The sequence below is a fragment of the Pyrgilauda ruficollis genome, unplaced genomic scaffold (genome assembly GCF_017590135.1).
Source record: "Pyrgilauda ruficollis isolate IOZ18807 unplaced genomic scaffold, ASM1759013v1 scaffold4, whole genome shotgun sequence".
Classification (NCBI taxonomy): Eukaryota; Metazoa; Chordata; class Aves; order Passeriformes; family Passeridae; genus Pyrgilauda; species Pyrgilauda ruficollis.
The window spans coordinates 22,341,968-22,362,308 of NW_024525489.1; the positions used below are offsets into that span (position 1 = coordinate 22,341,968).

Here is a 20,341-nt window from a genome sequence, read left to right on the forward strand (position 1 = left end):
GATCTTCTTTCAAATAAATTCAACATAATGCAGAGAAGAGAAGAAATCTGAAACTGGCTGAGACTTCACCCTGCTGAAGTTCATATGTATATTTTATAATAAGCTAAAGAAATGATGAACACTGATATACATGCTATGTACTGGTCTGATACCACATTTGGAGCCTGAGATCACATTTTTTTCCCACAAAGTCAACAAGTGGGGGAAATGTAAAGTCTCTATCACCTCTGTGAAAGGCAGAACCTGGTTATCCAAACCACGTAAAGAGCAGTCACAGATGTACGACAGTAACAAGCCCAACAAGGCTTCAGCGCTGCTGAGCTTGACAGCACTGTAGCAGTTTGATGACTGAAGAGCTTAATTACAGCTTTGCACTTTGTCAGACTCACCTAAATAGAGTCAGCATACCATAGTTTTCAAGTCATTTGAGATGATTAACTGTGGAGTAACTCCAGATCTCAGACTCTGCATTGTAAGCTCTCTCTGATGACTCAGATTAATTTGGAGGAGATACACAAGACAGGAGAGAATGAAGATATTCCTTTAGGAAGTGTGAATAGATAAAAAAAATTTTAAAGCACAACTTCCTCCAAACTCAGATATGGCAAATACTGAGCTAATTCTGTGGGCTGAAGAGCTGGACCTTCATGGAGTGTTAAACGCTGTCTTATCTAAGACAGATAACTGACCCTTCCTCACCGGTACAGCTGACAGAGGATCTCCAAGTATCAAAAGGGCCTGCTCAAGGGGAAAACACTGAAGAGGCTTGGAAAGGGTTTGCTACTACAGGTAACTGACTCAATAAACGTGTTGGTGTGTAGATGACAATGACAGCATTTGTGTTTTTTGGATTCAGCCAATGTAATGAATGCCACTAGCATGTGAAGGAAAAATGAGCAACAAATACTCTGTCAGAGATTTGCAGAGGAGTTTTTGGAATATTTTTCTTTAAACTCTGAAATTCTAATATTAATGCTGTGTTTGTGTAGTTTAAAGATTAGCATTTCTGCTCCACAGGCATTTCCTACTACAACAACCAAGAAAGGGCATTGAACCTGCTGAAACCACTTAGCCTCTGGTATTACTCCCAAAACTTTCTGTGCACAGCAAACTTGGACAAAACACTGACTAAAACACATGATTTAACCTCCCTTTACCTAGGTTTACCTCTATAGGACTATTCCCTTACATAAGGGCATGTACTAAGTTCATGTTTGTATAGTGCCTATACCTTTGGATGGAAGTTTTTCCAGAGCTGCTAAAGATTTTCTCTATTATTGAGCAATAAACAAGTCATTTGTGCCAACACTCCAAGTCCCACCTGGGCACTATTTTGTACTGTTCTGTGAGAAAACGGTTTCTTTTCTTTTAAATGCCAGTACTTTTCCAAATTTCAAGAAGCATTCCAAGTAAAGTGCTTTTGATTTGATTGCAAAACAATTCAAGCACAGAAAAAAGACTATGCTTACAGAAAGCTTTCTGCATTGCAAGTGACCGTACAATATTTTAACACACCCACTCACCAAAACTTTCCACTGTAATATAATGAACCAGGACACTACATCTGCTTTGGAGCCTTCTCTAATGTCTCCTATCCTCCAAAATGCTGTTAAAAAATTAATTAAACCTTTCCTATAAAAGAACATGTGAGCACTGAGCTCCACCTTCCCTCCCAGCCCTAATGGAAATCAGTGTTTCAGCACGTGGACCTCTGCTGATCTCAGCTGTGCCTCAGGGTCAGGGACAGAAAGGTGGGCTGCAAGCAGGCAGGCACAAAAATATTCACCAAGTAACACCACACAGAAAAGCAGGAACTACCTGACTGTCCATAACAGCACAGTCTTCTCAGCAAGTTCCATCCTGAATCTTTTCTACACCAATTCCACCTCTCAGACACTCCAAAGCTTCATCTAGGGCAGACAAAAACTACAACAACCAAGCTCGGTAGTAACATGTTCTTTCAACACAGCAAAGACATATGTCCACAGCAAAGACATCTGCATGAAGCAGAGAGACACATTTCCTCGGATGTATATCTGTAAAAAACACACCTCTCAAACAATGAGCAAGGGGAACACAATTTCCACCAAGCAATCTGATAAAAATCTACACAGATGTCTCTTCACAGCCTTGGTAGTGCCAGAAAGGTTTGCTTTGGCCATTTTGCTTTGACCCAAGAGTCAGACTCCATCAGAAATCAAATAATGTGTCACTTTTCATGCAGAAACTCAAACAGAAACTCCAGCTAAAAGGACTGAATCCCATTTCAGAGCATTATAAAACTGCTGTGCCTTGATTTCATGTATCCCTGCTTCTGTTTTGCATATGAAGAATAACTTGTGAAGTGTACTTGTAGTCTCACTCCACTGTTTTGTTTTGCAGTGAGCAGACAGAGATTAGATTTCTGGTCTTGTACTCTTTAGCCTGAGTGAGTGGTAAAATGACAACAAGATCAGAGCCTGAGTGGACAAGGACATGTAAGCAATCTGGCTGAGTAGTTGCACAATGAAATGATAAGTATGACAAGTAGCTTCCCTCAATTCTGAAACTGAAGTACAGCAGCTCTGATTCAAGGCAAACCAGATGATAATGTGCATCCATTGGGCAAGACACACTGGAAGGGAGGCATTCTGTCCTCATCTTCCTGCCTTTAAAACAATGTATGACATTCATTTCTAAGAAAGGTCCATTAACTTCTACTATTAAATGCTTATTTTGTTTAAAGAAAAAGCACAAGTGGTGTTAACTGCTGAAACACTGGAGCTGACATCCACACTGACAGAAGCTGGCTGTTGTAGAAATAAAACACCCACACCTCACATTAGCTCTTCCACTGAAATTAACTCTATTTTTTCCTTGAAAAACAAATGGATGTGCATATGTAAGTATCCTTAGTCTGCACATTCCTAATAAACAGCTAACCTGATTTCAAGTAGACTCTCCTTTTTTTTTTTTTTTTTTAATTACTTCAACATAGCTTTGGAATATACATATATAAATCCCAATACAAATATACAGTACTAAGCTTTTAAAACACAGATTTATGACAGAAATGTGGAGACAGACTCTTCAACAGGGGCAAGGCTTAAGAGCATTAAAATAGATCAGGTCAAAGCACTGTTCAATGTGATTTTCCTCCTTCTCCATGGCATATCCAGCTGTCCTGTAACACTGGTTACTAGAAGACTCTTTTCTTTGAAACTGCAGTTTCAACTATTACTGTTTTCACTGAATCCTTAAAGAAAAAATACCAGCTCCTACTGTTGCATCCTCCCTATGAACCAAGTGAAGAGCGACAAGCCAACACCTTATTAAGCCCTGGCAAAGCTTTTAAGATGCCAGCAGAAATAAACAGGATGTTTACAATGCACAGAAAGGTACTGTTATGAACAAAGACAAAATTTTGGTATGAAAAGCTTACCTTAGGAGAGGAAGAAAGGTCCCTTGATGCAGGAATTGCTGACATATTCTCACCCATGCCCATCTCTGTCTTTGGCAAGAGGTTTGGGGGTTCAGGAGCTTTTCTTTTCATCTTCTTCTCTGGTTCTTGCAGAGCAACTTTAATTAAAGCAGGGCTTGATTTTGGTTCATAAAATGGATTTGATCTAATTAAAAGAAGGGAAACACATTTCTTGGCTATCTCCTTGGAAATAAATCCAAAAATAAGACCTGCTTAGGAAAGTCAATGACTAAAATGCTTTTATTATCTCACATAAGAGTGTTTTACCTTTATACACTTTTAGATACTACATTTTCATACAATTGAAAAGAGAGTTACAGCAGCTAAAACTGCATTATTCAGTCACAGTTTTCACAATTTCTATAAAGTCCTGTAAATTGCAGAAGTTTTATCAACTGCATAAAGCTAACTCTTCAATTATACTTCTCCATCTATCAAAGAGTGATCTGATTTTATGACAAGATCAATACCAAAGAATGTGAGCGAAGCTGCTGGGTGTTTAACACTCTAATGAACAGGATAAAGATAGCTTGATTAGAACAATTAAGAATCAGGCCACTGGTACAGTCATGGTCCAAGAGGGTTTTAGAAGCCTCACTCTTGGCTGTCCAGTTTTGGGAAGTTTGGCCTCCATGGGGACACATTCAGCCTCCAGAGTATTTCAAACTCTGTAGTTTACAGGCACCACACCATTTTAAGAAAACACCTTAGGTAAGAGAACAGAGGAAGAAAACCACATCTGACTTGCACATATCTCTCTGCAGACACCAGTAGGCATCACCTGTCTATTTGGATAGTGGTTTTTATAACTAAACCTTATTTGAGAATGTTACAGTGCAAACATCTTCCACCAAGTAAATGCAGTCCAAAGAATTATCGTTAACTCGGGTGTCCATGTTCCAAGTCTGCATTTGTACCACCCTAAGTAAAAACCTCCACAACCAAATTCTGCCAAATTTTATGTTAGCTTGATACACCAAATACCAATCAATCAATAATATATCAAATAATGGCTTCTTCTACAGCAGCTTTGTATCCTGCTAAGGATACTTAAGGGAATCTTTGTTGAATTATTTAATTATTAATTATTTGCTTTTCATATTTTGCAATCCAAAATTGGACAGTTAGTTATGAAATCGGTGCAGTAATTTATTCTTTTCTAGTCCCTCTTTCCCCTGCAACATATATTTATCACACATCTCAAACTATGATTCCCAACAATCTATCTGCAGACAGTTATTATATGCAGTATAACCAACAACAACAAATAACCTCAGTCCCTTGAAGTCCCTTAGAATTCAACTCTGGATGGAAACACTAATGCATTAAATAAAAGTCTACCTAGCCAGATCCATTCACAAATTCCCTCTCAGGATAAGAGTCAGGAGCTAGTACACACTATTTTTAAGAACTACAACAGCAGTAAAAACCAACTATTCATCCAGTTGCCTTCCACACAACATGAAATTTCTCTCCTTCCTTTATACTTGTAGTATAAAAACATCTTTCAGTCTCACAGACAAACTTTAGACTTTATTTTAATGCAATTTACAGTAATCCTGTTTTCACTGAGAAAAAGCAAGCAATTAATAACCCACACCACAGAAATCTACTTTTGAAAGTCAACATTTACCAAAGCACATAAGTGAAAATCAGGCATAAAATCTCCAGATCTTTCTAAGAATCTGCTGCTTCTGTTCCTTACAGAAAAAGACATCCAACTCCTGAAGCAAAAGGAAAGACTAACACTAAAATAACTCATTTGTTGACTGAAGGCAACTTTCAGGTGCTCCCACTTTGCTGCCCATCAAGTGCAAAGCCACCAGCACAATAAAAACTAAAGGGGACCAAAGGAACAAGTTAAATGGAAACAGAAGGGTGTTTTCTATGGGAGGCAGGAGGAAAAGGAGGTATTCAGGCTGGAGTGGAGAATGCATCCAGCTGTCAGTAGCTCTAATTTAGCTGACAGCCCAGCTCAGCTGTCTTCAGACACCAGAGAGTTCAAAGGGAGGTGAAAATGAAGATAAAAGAGATAAAAGGCTGAAGAACAATGCATTCTATGGGACAGCACAAGGTTTTTATTTAGTTCCACAAGTCAGCCTTCGGCACAGCATGTCTGGCAGGAATTTACCTCTAAATAAGAAAGGTGTAATTGAAAGGTGTTAAAATTATTTTGGTGTGAGAAAAAACCCAACACCTTATCAATGAGAGTAAACAGGTCTGGAAGAACCATCTTTTGAATTTTTAAGCTCCAGAACTGCCTGCACCACAGGTGTCATCCCGAAAAACTGCCCTCTGTACGCACCAGAAGGAAGTGCTAAAAGGACTTTTTCCTCTAGAGAAGAACTTGGAAGCCAGGCTAAACCCACACATTTTGGTCACAGAAACAGACACAGGTACATGCACAGAACAGACATGCACATGTACTACCTTCTGTCTTCCTCTCTGCACTACCCTTAATTGGTCTTACAAAAATTGAGCAAGGTTTTTGAAGAATAATGTTAATACAGGAAAAAAACAAACAAAACAGTTCTTTTCTGAACAAACTGTCACGTTTGAAGTCATGAGGATCTGATATATGTAGCAGAGTTTGGTTCAACAGCTTCCACATGGCTCTACAAGAAATTAAGCATCTGAAAAATCTGGTTGAAAAGAGCCTTAGCTAGAAAACATTAAAGCACTTTTTTCTGAGGTCAGCCCCATATTTACTGGTTCTGTGAAGTTATTTAATGGCTTCACATAAAATGATTTGTCTAAAGAGACACTAGGCTGTCCTCCACAAAATTTAAAAATTCAGACCTGACAAGATACCTGGCATTAAACTCACTGCCTATGTGGTGGCTTGCGGCTTCTTGTGCAACAGGCAACTTCACCAGATGGCAACTCGATAGCCTGGCCAATTACACAGCATGATTCTAAGCCATACAATGATTAAAAAGATAAGAAGCCACAGAGCCAAATGATATTGGAAAGCAAGTTTTATTCTGACCAATTTAAAAATTATTTTGATCAGTCTTACCAGTTTGAAAAAAAATTTTAAAAGAAACATTTTACTGAGGAGGAAACCCAAAGCTGTCAGCGTGGCAGGGCTAAAAGAGCAGCAAATTTTGCCAATCAGAAGAACTAAGGTTGAAAGCATTATACATTAAGCAGTTGTGAGCTGTGCTATTTTCAAATAATTAACTTCACAAGGTGGGCCATCCTTCACTAACAGGTGGATTTTAATACATAAAATTCAAAAAGGCAAAAGCAGAATTTTATCAGTGAAATGTCCAAACTAACAAAAGGAAAATGTGTTCCTTATATTTCACTAGGTATGAGAATTTAGTCAGAGGAAGTATGTTTTGAGAGCAGTTTTGCAGCAGAGTAAATGTACTGGCTCACCTAAGTCCCTCTGTGCCATGCAATGCCTCACAATGCTTATGCTTGTGACTGTGCTTTGTGTGTGTTATGAAGTATTAGTTCTCTTCACAAACATCAGTCAAATACATTTCAAAGAAGCAAATTACCCAGGTAAATCCTTCACAGAGGTGCTCTGAGGCCAAGTACCTTTTACAGGATTACAGTGAGAGTCTGTTACAAAACTGGAGTCAGAGTTCAGCTCTTGGGGCACTTCGTGTAAGCTCCAAGTCCAGAATCAGAACTAAGGATCTGCCAGAGCAGAGTGGGACAAGGGTCCTGATGCTAACTGCTGCGTCCACGTCTCAGGACACAACACTGCATCCCACACAAAATGTAAGAGGAAAATGCCAAGCAGTACATTAAGTGAACTCCAATTAAACATTAAGACATGGGGGTAAAAATACATTGTATTTCCTGATAATCAATAAATCAGGAGCCTTCAATTTCTTCTGTTTCATGCCTTCCACCTATAGGTGGAAGGCAAAAAGGCAAAAGGACACCTGGAGACAGCCCTTGACAGTGACAGTCAAAAACGAAAGAGAATTTTTAAAAACTCAAAAAACAAGATGTTATGAGAGAGGTTGAAAATAACATGCAAAGTTTTCTATTCTCATGATATGACTCAGTTGTTCAGCTTTGTCTTGAATACACTGCTCAGGCCAAGTCAACACATCTTAAAATAGACACATAGCAGAAGAAATAACAGGGTCCAGAGACGGGCGGTGGAAATGATTAGAGAGATGAAGAGACTTCTGTATGAAGAGAGATCAAAAAAGTTAGCACTCAGACAAGTGACAAGGAAAGGTGAACATGCTAGAGACAGACAAGACAACAAATGTTTATGGCAGGTAAATCCAATACTACTAATTGTTGCTTTGATAAGCCAGCAGAAGAGACAGTATGGGATTGGAAGGGAATTTATTTACAATCAACAAAAGAAACACATTGCATTAGAGATCTTGTTTCCTTGTGGAACTCTCTGCCACAAATTGACAAGGAAACCTAGACTTCGGTAGGCTTGAAAGAAGATTACCCACTTATGTAGATAATAAACGCATCAATATTCACAGTAGGTAAAAACAATACACATCTGGACATAAACCCTCATGTCTGAGGGCACTCAAAAACCACCAACTTACACTGTCTGCAAGAATTTTACCTTTGGTGCTCACCAGACCATGCCTTAGCAAAAGCTTTCTACTTAAAAATTTGAAAATTAAGGACATGAGATGAGGCAAAATAGTGTTTGTAGAGGTGATCTAATATTGCATGTCCTGTGTTTCTAGACTGGACTTTAATCATTACACTCATTCCTCCAGAGTGTTTCACTATAAAGATTCAAGGGTTCTCCTTGCCACACCTCCACCCAGTGCACTCACAAATGGTCTCCAGGTCTTTTTGTATGATGTACTGCTCCTATAACTTCAGAAGAAAATGTGGAGAGGAAGATTACTTTGGGGGTCAAAACATAAAACACTTTTGTAAAAGATGTAAAAAATTGATTTTAAAGTGTTTACTGACTCTTATCCTTCCATCTTCCACGGGACACTGCTTTATCATGAAAATACCGACCAGCTTTACGTTCAAGTAGAATCCACCTATGGATTTATCTTTGGGGAAAAAAAACCAATGAAGCAAATGGAATTAAAACAAGAAGGAGACTGTTGTTTGTTAACCAAGGGCTAAAATCCAGTACACAGCAAAAAGAAGGGTTACAATCCTGCCACAAAACCCTTTGGCATAGATGTGCTTAGGGTGGAAATGGAAGTATAAACAGAAAACTTGCTCATCCATATGGCTTTTTCTCTTTCTGCTTTTTTCAATCTTTGCTGTCCTCTATAGCTATATCTCGGTGGGTGTAAAATTCACACATTTTTATCCCCTACGGATTCTGGTGACCAGGGAAGGACCAGGAATGCCTGGTGCGTTTGTCAGTGTGATCACACTGTGCTCTGAAGACACAGCAGCCAGTGCTGTTTGTTCAGGCACTGTCCTGACAAATGGAGCTGGCAGAGGCATCATTCCCAATGCCCTTTATTTATTTCTTTTTATTTTTATTTTTCACAGACCAAACATCAACATTAAATCCATGGCTACAGAGCTTTAAAAGGACAAAACTGCAGAGCCCTTCCTATGTTTCTATTAGAGTGCCTGGGAATCCTTCCATTTCCTGGACCACAGCTATCGACAGAGAAACAGGAAGATGATGATACCATATCTCTGTTAATATTGAAGCAATGCAAATGTCATGCCATGATAAATCTCATTAAATAATGTAAAATTAAATGTTAATTAGAATTGTTGTCTGTAAAACTGCTCAGATATAATCACCATAACCTGTCTCATGAGTGGTGTGGTTGGTGACTAATGACCACAAACAAGGATTAAGGATGTACCTTCCAACCTCCCAAGGAATTGCAAAAAGCTCACCCTTCCTGATAGCATCTATACTGTAATACAAGGCAGTCAGTGTGAGTTTATAAAAGTTTTATGTGTGGTCATGCTGAAAGAAACAACCTAAGTAAGTGCATATGGTGTTATCTTTCCCATATATATTCAGTTTATGAGATTCTCAAAAATGTGCTATGCAGATTGCAAAAGCTCTTCATTTTTACATACTGCATCAAGATAAAACAAACTCCCTGTTATCATTGGCAAAAATTATTATTTTTTGTAGTAAAAATAATGGCAAAAAGAAGAGGAAGGCCCAAGGTCTTGCTCCTTTGATTTCTGGCTCATTTGCAATTGTCAGAGCATGAAGTTTCAGAAAGATCCACAAATTTGCTCCCTATCAAGTCATTTGCTATCAATAAGGCAAAGGAAAGTTCCTCACTGATCATGTTCAGCTGAATAGCATGACCTGGGGGTATGGTATTTCCTGCTGCCAAGCTGCCCAAGTATGAGTCTGTCCTAAGGAGGTGATTAAGGATCACCATGGTTCAACCCAATACACCTCAAGATTAAGCCAGGGATCCCACTACTAATGCCTGCAAAGCTGCTGAAAGATGGAGAATCATACTTACTCATCCAGCTCCTCCTCCTCAGCTTTAGAAGTATCTGCATAGAGGTATTTGCTCATATCCACTGGTCTGATGTTTTTCCTTTTTGCAGGTTGTGGAGGAGAATCTCTTACACTTCCAGGTGCTTCAGGTGGATGATCCGGCTCATCAAATGGGTTTAAGTACTCTGGGGCATCTTCATCCTTGAAGGGATTGTAACTGTCAACATAGAAACTTTCTTCTGGCTTTGAAGATGAAGCTCTTTCAGGGTGTAGTTCTAGCAAATAACAACAACAACAACAAAAAAGATTTAACGAATTAAAAATTTGAAACCATTTTATCAGATCTTTATATTTTAAAGGCATATGAAAAGGTCTGCTTCTTAACTCTCAACACATAAAGTTATAGCCTTAGGTGAATTTTCGTGCTTGTTTATTCCAAAATAGGTCTTTCAAAAGGTCTTTTAATTTAGACTATATTGATTGAATAGGCTTCACTTTCTCACTTACAACAGCTCTTTCAACATCAGTTATTCATTTTCTAATTTGTCATATAAATGGCATCACAACAGATATAAAAACATTTTCACAAACTATTAGCCAATGTGTCCTAACAAAATGTTTCTATTTATTTATTTGAGCTTTTAATAAAGAAAAAAGACATTCCACATCCATTACTGGATTTTAAAATGGTGATAGTAAGTAGGTGGCCTTTTAATTTCTTAAAATTATTGAACTAAAAATTAGCTATTAAGTATGACCAATAATTACATAACAAAACACGTGTGCCCCTGGTAACAATACAGAATCTCACTGTAAAAACAAATTTCAATTAACCCTAAAGAGAGAGCTAATCAAATCACTCATCTTTTATTTGGGCTGTACAACAAAAAGTTACTGCTGGAGCTGCATGCTGTTCTCTGTGTAATGTCCTTTCTGCAGTGTCTGTTGTTCTACACTGAATGGCTTCTGCATACTGAATAATGCCAATCCCCATAGAACAATACAACATTTCTTGCAAATACACTTGCTAATGTTAATTTTACTGTTCTTGCAGCATCAAATAATCAGCAGTTCTGTTCAATAGCGGATGTAATGTACTTTCAAAATCTACACAAATAGGAACTTCAATGCAGTGTCATTAAAACCTAACTTTCAATAACCATATCCACATTATTCTTAATGACAAGTGTGTGTTTTTCAGAGGTATGATTACTAAACTGGACTAAACATACTTTTAAGGTTAAGAGAGCAACTCTAAAATTTATTAGTAACAAGAATCTAAAAAATAAAAAGATGGACTTTCAAGTGGATTTTTCACTGAAGAAATATTTGGGAAAATGAAATCACTAGTCACACAATGAAGAAAGGGAAGCACTGTGCTTAGGTGAGCTTGGATGGATGTAGCAAAGCTGCTAATCCTGGCGAATTGCTAGAAAATGTGAGAGTTCTCTACCCTGCCAGCAAACATCCAGCTCACCCTGAACCCAGCCATTAGCATAGCCCAAGGTGATGGAAAGCCCTACCCCACGCAGTGTGACCAGCTCTAACTTACAGTGTGAACCAGAGCCATTCCTAGCTGGACAGGAATATGATCCCTGGCTGCAGGTAGTGATTTCACCTCTCTATGCACTGGACTAGTCACTAGATCAGGGTAAAGGCTCAGAGGAGGAAAGGCTTTAGCTCTTCTCAGGACTACAGAGATCCACCTGCAGTCTGTGGAGGAGACCCATGCTGGAACACGACCATACAGACAAACAACTGCAGGAAAAAGTCAGGGTGTGTATCTGCAGTATGTCAGCTGCAGTGCATGTGCTCACTCCTACCCCAGAGTGAATGCTTATCCCTTAAGAGAAGGGAATAAACTACTGGGAACTTATGCTGGGAAAAAGTGTAGTTACTGCACAGCAGTATTTTAATCCTAGGTTATGGTGGTGATGTGATCATAAGCCCACATCCTTTTAAGAAAGCTGTTTCAGAGAAAGCCACAGTGAAATAACATTGAAGGTCTATAGCTTAACTGACAGTTAAAAAGAAAGCATTTAAAGCAGAACTTCTTAGAAAACACAAATATGATCAAATCAAGCAAGAATCCCTCAGAGTACTATAGATTAAATATATCAGAGCAGAGCCAAATATCTAAAATGTATCTGTTCATTTATTTTAAGCTAAACTGGAAAAGTGGTTCTATAGGTCATTCTAGTGTCCAGTGCAGGTGGTCAAGGCCAGCAAAAGCTTCACTCTGCTTGCCCTGAGATGTCCTCAGTGTGGGTATTTGCACCTGAGCTTACTCCTTGACACTCAAAGCCTACATGTCCAAACTGTTTTTAAAGTCAGGGGAGTCAAATCCCACCCTCACTGTATACACAGAATATACTGTACACACTATGCCTTGAAACTCATGGTAGTCAGAATACTACTCAAATATTACCCACACATTTAGTGATTTGATGGACTAGAGCAAGCAGAAGTGCTCTGGAGATGTTTCCTCAGAAGACAGTTCCATACAAAAAACAAAAAGAAACTAATGAAATGCAGAAAAAAAAGGACTGATACCTTGTTCAAATAGTGTGGCTTATTGACAAAGCTTTAACCAAACTTTTTACTACTTTAAACTTTGCTCAGATATTAGAATATTTTATCAAGGGAGTGGACAACTACAAATAGCTGCTTCTGCAACTCCATATGATGGATCATTGCACCTGCACATGAATCTGTTGATAAATACACATTATCATATCTGAGGGAAACTTTCTGATAACACACAAGAAGAAAACTCAGTAATATATTCTGAAGTTAAAAACATTCAGGGAAACAACCTCTTAAAACTACGGTGTAAGCTTTTATTTTTAATTTGCTTTTAAGTGTCTCCTGGAAACAATGAGTTAAATGCTTGTTTAAATCTGATAAATTTAAGGGGCAATGCAAATGGTTTTTGCAATTCTTTCTATTTCAACACTGGATCAAGTGCTGTAACCCTAACTATGACAAAATTATTTCTCTTTTTAATAGGCTCAACAGGAACTACATGTTTGGCCTTACACACACAATGTTACGTATAAGCGCTCAGACACCTCTGGCTTGTTATTAACTAAAATATTTCACAAAATCCTACACACAGGCTGAAATTAAAAATTAAAAATAATTATATTAATTATAATTCTTAAGACACTTTTATAGGCAGAATTTTGTAGAGGCTCAGCTAAAACACACTTAACTTGGCTACTCATTCTCTCTACTCCTGCCATCCAGGATACCATTTTCCTCCCCCTTCCGCTTCCTTCAATGTTCCCACAGGGACAGAGGGTTCCCATAAGGGTCCCCACCTGAACCCAAACAGGTTCTCTCCCATGGGGTCTCTGAAACCCTTTAGAACAAGTTTTGTGTCAAATGTTGGTCATCACAAGCCTCTCCATAACAAATTAATTGTTATGATGATGACTCAACAGCACTGCTCTTAAAGCCACACCCACTGTCACCTGTCACTTTTCTGTAACAGACTCATTTTCTCAAAGAGCTAATGATGCTGAGAAGTGCACTTTGGAAGCTAAACAAACAGAAGGGGTCTATTTCCCTCTTGAAGCTGCTTTTACATTCAGAGGGCAGCACAGATTCCCCTGCTTTCCCCACATCATTCATCACAGCTCCACAAGGACTCCAGTCTCCATATTCATATAAATTTTAAAAAAAAAGAAAAACATGCTTGCAGTTTGGTACATCAAGAGTCAAACACAAAATAATTTTGCATTATTAAGTAATAAAGCCACAGGGGTAGGAGTGACAACAAGAGAGGCAGAAGTATTACTCCAGCAGAAGCATCAGCTACTTTGTGCCAAATTCTGGAAACATTACTTGCCCTAACTCCACTGAGAAAGACTGTTTGTGATAATAATCATTCTGGCACTACCTATCTGCACGATCAGCCAGAGCATCTCCAGAAATCACCCTGCCCTTCAACCCACTTGCCTTTTGTAACACAAACATATTGTGACACGTCCCTTAAAACCAAACAAAACCTCCACCAAAACACGGCACGTACCACTTTCCCCTTGGCAGAGGATGAAAGCAGCAGCCACATGTGAAAGGTGCTCGGTTTCGCCACCGGCTGCCTGACTGGCAGGCAGGCACACCATGGGATGTGAGCACCCAACAAACAGTGCCAAGCAAAGGTGGAACTGCCCAGTGCTTCTAGAAAGAGTAAAGACTGGCATCCCCATACACCACTGGTGATTTTCTGATCCTTTTACTCATACAATCTCAACACATTGCTTTTTCATGAAGAAACAGAAGGGACAGAGGCACCATTTTCCTCTCAATTGGCTCCTGCGCTGTTCTGTGCGTAGAAGTAGCCTGGAACGATCTGGGGTTTGCTGCTGCATTGTAACACTGTTTTCATTTTCAGAGTAAAACAGGCTGCAGGGAGCTCTGAAGTCCACACACAAGGTAATGAAATACACTGCTGAAGTAAATGGTGGTCTAAATGACATCGGGTGCCAGCAAAGAGTTACCCTCATGTCTCACATGCGTTGTATAGATCATACACAACTTAAAAATTTGTATTCCTTACCAAATTTAAAAAAAAAAATATCTGGAGTGATGAAAGTGTGTTGTGGTTTTCTACTTTCATTTGTTGTACATGTTGACCTCCCCAAGTAAATAGTTTGCACAGAAATTAACTGATTTTATAATTCTGTTGCACTGTGACTAAAAATCCAAAAGGCTCTCCTCATACAATCATGTAAAGGTTATCTAGTATAAAGCTGTAGAGATATAGTGTTCAAAAATATTATTTTTGATTTTCCCGGATTTCTAATGTCTAGCTCACCTAGTAGATACAGAGGCAATAAGCCTCAATTTGACATGTCAACCAAGAAACACATCTGAAGATTTTTTTGAGGTGACTTGTTGATATGCACATTCACTCTGCTGTGTGTGTAAAATCATTGACACTCAGAAGTTTTTAAATCCCAGCAGCATCCAGAGCCAGCTTGCTGATGACCCTCTGCCATGCACCACACCTACAGCGTGCACACGGGTGCTGGAAGCACTCACGCCTTTAGTTTCTCTCCACCCCACATTCCCAGGGTTAAGTGATTATGGGATTAGGAAGATAGAGGGAAAGTAGCTGCTTTGTGAACAGGCACAAGAAATATCTGTCTAGGAAACAAGTATCTACTGGCAGGTAATCCTCCTTTCTCTATGAGTGACTGTAAATACATATTCATACTCTGGGTAGCTCTGAGCACACACGTTACAGGCTTGATAGGAATATTCTTGGAATATCTCTGCCAAATAGCAAATCATGCCTCCTCACATGTGATGGCAAAGTACTCAGGAAAGGAGGCTCCAGCTGGCTGCTCTGCAGGTCTTGGGGAAATTAAGTAACAAATTCTACAGAAGACTCGGAACTTTCGCAAAGTCTAAGTTCCAGATTATGCCTTGTCCAGATAAAAAGATAAAGAGACTAACATGTAAGTGAACAGAAAAATACTTCATCCCTGCTCACATAAAAACTTAATCTCTTGATTTAAGCAGATCACAAGACAAGTGAAACAGGTAATGTGACTCTTTAAGCCTGTAGGAGAAAGCCTGCCTTAAACTCCTGAACCTCTGTCATGCTCTTGAGCTTCTGGGGTGGCCACCAAAAAGGTTACATTCAGGATGCAAAAGCAAACAAGCAGGCACAGTCTTAAAGACCTTCCTAGAAAGACATGGCAGTATTAAAAGTTCCATTGAGGTCTCAGAATAGAAGAATCATGAGTGAATAATGGGACACAAACAGGGCAGCCTTCAGTAGCTGGGCAACAGATGAGAACAGCTATGATATTGCATAGCCTTAAAATGCATTTCAAAACAAAGGAAAATCTCCCCAAAATGGTAATGTCTAGGTGCTCCCCATGTAGAGACACTGATCCAATTAGCCATAGAAATATACAGCAGATTCTGATGTTGCTGAAGACCAAAACCATCTTCTCTAATTTGTCTCGGCACCATTTTTTCTCGCCCTCAACTTTCTGTGGAGGAAGGCACATGTCAAGAAGACCAAGCAAGGTAACGGGAACACAACCAGTTCCCATCATAGGGACAAGACTGGGACATCAGTTCCCATCACAGGGACAAGGTCTGGAGTGGAAGAACTAGTGATTCTCAGAAGTGTCTGAGGTAAAAAGAAGAATCCCACAGGAGCCAATCATCATAACATAAAAGCTTTAAAAATGCCACACCAGATGTCCAACTCTTGGTCTGATAGCCTGGGAATCATTCTTTCAGCTGATCTTCCAGATCTTTCAGCCTGGTTTAGTGCTCCAGGAAGACACTGTCACATGAACCTAACAGAAGGTCCACTCCTCCCAAATAAAAAACACCTTATGACACAGTAGGAAGAATCTAGTGACACCCTGTTTATCCCAAACACTGTCCTGTTATGGTATGTTGACTGCTGCATGACAGTGACTGTGTGTGGGAGTAACACTTGGTATTCACACACCCAACAACTCAGCATTGCTGCCCACAGCTGTAGATGGGACCCAAGAGTCTGATCACAGAGACTGTCCTAAGTACACAGAACAGACCCAGAGATATGGAAAAGTGTCCACACCTCTGACTGAGGATGACTGTAAAGGCAGACATCACCAAAAGAACCACAATCACCTGAAGAAAAACATGCCCGACAGGCTGAGAGCATTTTAGGAATATAAGCAGGCTGATGTCTTGGATGCAGGCTACTCATAGTGAGCTTGCCATGAATTATCAAGCTAATAGTACTATCCAGTACTAAGAAACAACACCAGCTATTTCTCCCTGTCCCCAAGATGAGAAAAAGTCACTGTGTTTTGTGGCCAGAACACCCACTGCTTTCTTCCAGAATGGGCTCTCTTTGGAAAGGAGAGAAAAGCTGGGTTTGGAAAAACCAGTTTAGGTAGGATAGGACTTGTGCAACTTTCTCCATGGAGAAGGGAGCTCTTCTTTCTAAAGCAGAGAAGGAGGAAAATATAGACTATGCCTCTTAGAGCAAGTTATTTATGGACTACCAGAGGGGTTTACATTCCCAATTACTCTGCTTACTTCCATGATCCTAAGGGATCACTGTCCAGGAACAGATAGGAAGTAAAGCCAAAGATTAGGACACCAGAACGTAATCCATATATATTGGCATCTACAAAGCTGAAACAACTCACTTCTGCAGCTCTAGAAAAACCTGACAACTTTATAGGAGGGAGAAGGTGCCCAGGACAGTGGCTTTATGGCTTCAGTTGCCAAATACAGAAGGTAGTGCAATGTTCCTGTTTCAGAAATACAAGCTGTGAGTCAGACCACAGCCAAAGTATGACAGGACTTGATCCCCACCCACATCATTCCCTGCGGACTCTGAAGGCAGAAAAACTGTGTTGTGAGTAAACATTCAGCTTGTCCAAAGAAAGTGAGTGACCACAGGGAGAAACTGCAGCTTGGAAATCCATTCTCTTTGACCTGACCTTAGAAATCCCCTGGCTGCACCCTGGGCTGCTCCTGCTCACTGTGGTTCTTCTCCATTGCCATTACAGAGTGACTTGGTATTTTCTGTAGGAAGAAAAGTCTTGCAGCTTTGAACAGGAAAGGTTGAGTACAGCTTCAAACTTGGGAATTAACTATGAATTTGCCTTTGGAGCAGCTGCAAGCTAAAAGTGATACATCCAGCAGATGGGAGCCTGCATATCTGGGCATGGAGTTGAGGACAGCAGAGATGTTTGCTGTCCTGGTGCTCCCTTCTGGCCTTATGGCCGAAATCTTATCAGATTAAAAATTTACAGGAGTTGTACATCTCACCCAAATGGAACAAGAATGGGCACGTCAGTCTGGAAAGGGGATTAACACCTAGCATGTGGTGCAAGGCACAATGCCAGAAGGCTTAACTGAGGAAGCTATAAAAGCAAAGAAAAAAAAGGAAGAATAAAAGAGAGAAAATTAAATTGTAATAATGAAGATTAGTGCTAACCAAGAATAGCTGAGATGCAGTGAAGATTGCAGTGAAGGAAATTATGATATAAACCATCACCCACGTGAAGCAGGGCTGTCTGACAGAATGTGTTGCTCATTCATACCACGTAAGGTGAGTACTAGCAACATACCTGATAGGTCCAAAAGTCTCTGCTTCAGCTGGTAGCCCCCAGTGGCAAATATGAATGTACCTCAATACAAAGGATGTGACTAAAGAATACAACAATTTTCTAGTGGCAACTGTATCATTGCTATTGCTACCTCAGTGCTATATTAAATAATCAATATATTAAATAATATTTAATAATCAATTAAATTTTTTCATTTATAGCCCTACAAAAATAAAAATCATGTTTCACAAAGCATTTGCAAGTAGCAATAAATTACGTAAAACAAATTCATTACCTTCTACATCGGGGTCTCCAAACGGATTTAATTCTGCTGTGTCAGGATCACCAAAAGGGTTTGTGGTGGACTTGGCCGGGTCTTGCTCCCCTTCATCCAGAAAACTAAGCTTATTGATAAGCTCTACAAACAAATTGGAATATTGTTTTAAAATAGATACAAACTGTTCATCCAACATATCTGGAGCTCAAAAAGCTCCATGTCAACAGTCCCTTGAAACACTGCACCAGGGTATGGCACGAACTGCACAACTAAGTTAACACAGTCCAGTAAGTACATCAACAAAGGGAAAAAAAAAAAGTGAAATGAATGAAACTTCTATTTCCTGATCAGAACATTATGTAACAGAAATGACTTCTAAAAAGGCCTTCTCTTTCCTTTGTTAAATAAATGTTGTGGAACATCTAACGACCTAAATAGAGTGATTTTGATTGTCCACATACATGCTAACTATCGGCAGGAAATTTTAATTTTTGGATGCAATGTGCACATAAAAGCACAGAGAGGACATTTTGTCACTTCAGAAAGGTCAAGTATTACTGACTACACAACTAATGTTTTAAGCTTAGGGTCTGGTGGTTCCTCTTTCTTTTTTTTTGTAATTTTTTTTCTTTCTTGTTCATTATCAGATGACAACGGAGCTGTAGCGGAGACAGGCTCTTTCTCTATCATGTTGTTACCTGTTGGATGCACTACAAATTACTGAGAGTCATGCTGGGTGGAAGCACAGAGATAAAACTGACAGCTGAATACAGGCAGGAGTCAAAAGGTAATGGGTCACAGTAAATACAATCAGAAACAGAAAGAAAGGATGAAAGCTCATAGACCTTCAGAGGAACTGGCTGATTTAGCTGAAGGCATATTTGCTCGCTTTATGCAGTCATCTTGATCTTCATCTAAGCTGCTCAGAGCATTCAACTGGTTTACAATTTCTGTAAATAGAAGCCAGTCAAGACAAACGTAAGGCAAGGGCATTTAATGAAACAGAAGTGGAACGAACTGTTACCAGAAAGAGAGAGAGCGAGGGAGAGAGGGTAAAAGAATATATTTAGAACGAGTCCTTACAATTATAGAACTACAGCAAAGTACCTGTGTAGGTGCTTCAGGGATAATTTAACGTGAAACCCAGTTAACAAGACATAAACAAAACCCAGCCAGGTTATGGTGTCGGCAACAATAGTTAGTTTTATGAGGACAAGTATTAAGCACAATCAGCTGAAAATTTAGATAGGTGTACTCGATATAATTTAAAGATTTTTCCTGCTCATGAAGAAAGCCTGAATATGAAAACATTGTCAATCAACACAAATCAGCTCCAGAACAATTTATCTCCCTCCCAAACCCTTAAGGTTACAGCAAACTAACCTATACAATATGCATTTTTATCTTTTTTTTGTTTATAAACACACTCTGATTATTTAACATTTACAATCAGTTACCATTGCATTCTGATCTATGACAAGTTGAATTTACCTAAATGGTTCTAAAATACATGATCAGTATTGTGCCAGGAGAATGCAAACTGAAAGTATATATCACCTGAATTTTCACTGTCATGCTATGTAAGTAACACCTTGCTGTTTGTTAAAATCCTATTTCACCTTCTATCCATAGTGGAGAGCTCTAAATTGCCACAAATTAGTAATTTTAAAATGTGCAAAAAGCTTAATTCTAGTCAAGATGGGGATGACTCCATAATTCTGGAAGGAAGGAAAGAAACAAAAAACATCTGGGTCTGAGTGGCTTCTGGCCCAAGGGGAAAAATTCCTCTCTGCTCCCCCCTAACACAGTCCCATCCACAGCATCTGACAAATGGAGCTTCTGCAGTAATGGGGATTGAGCCTGGGGCATCTCTGAGAGACCTGAGCATAAGTTTCTGTGGAGAGGGGACAGCCTTCCTCATCCTTCCAGATGACAAACAGGCAAGAGAAACCCGTGCAGGAGAGATGATCCTGCTTGTTGAATATCACTGCCCCACCGACAGCCTTTTTCATCTCCCGTCTTTTCCCCATGAAATAAATGGATGATGCCTTCTGGTATCACTAGCGAAGTTAAAGCTTCATGCCAGTCATTCTTGTATTTCCTTTAAAGTTTCATTT

The 20,341-nt window shown here is 39.4% G+C and overlaps 1 protein-coding gene across 9 annotated transcripts in view; it reads right to left on the bottom strand.

The window, feature by feature from the left end:
• The window catches only part of EHBP1 (EH domain binding protein 1), a 205,350-nt gene that overhangs the window by 101,028 nt on the left and 83,981 nt on the right, over positions 1-20,341 (bottom strand). For all 9 annotated transcript variants that reach the window (XM_041477088.1, XM_041477087.1, XM_041477089.1 and 6 more), the window contains exons 8-10: positions 18,243-18,365; positions 9,886-10,138; positions 3,422-3,605 (exon numbers count right to left, since the gene is read on the bottom strand). In XM_041477088.1, coding sequence (XP_041333022.1) covers positions 3,422-3,605; positions 9,886-10,138; positions 18,243-18,365 — 560 coding nt within the window. The remainder of the gene's footprint in view (positions 1-3,421; positions 3,606-9,885; positions 10,139-18,242; positions 18,366-20,341) is intronic.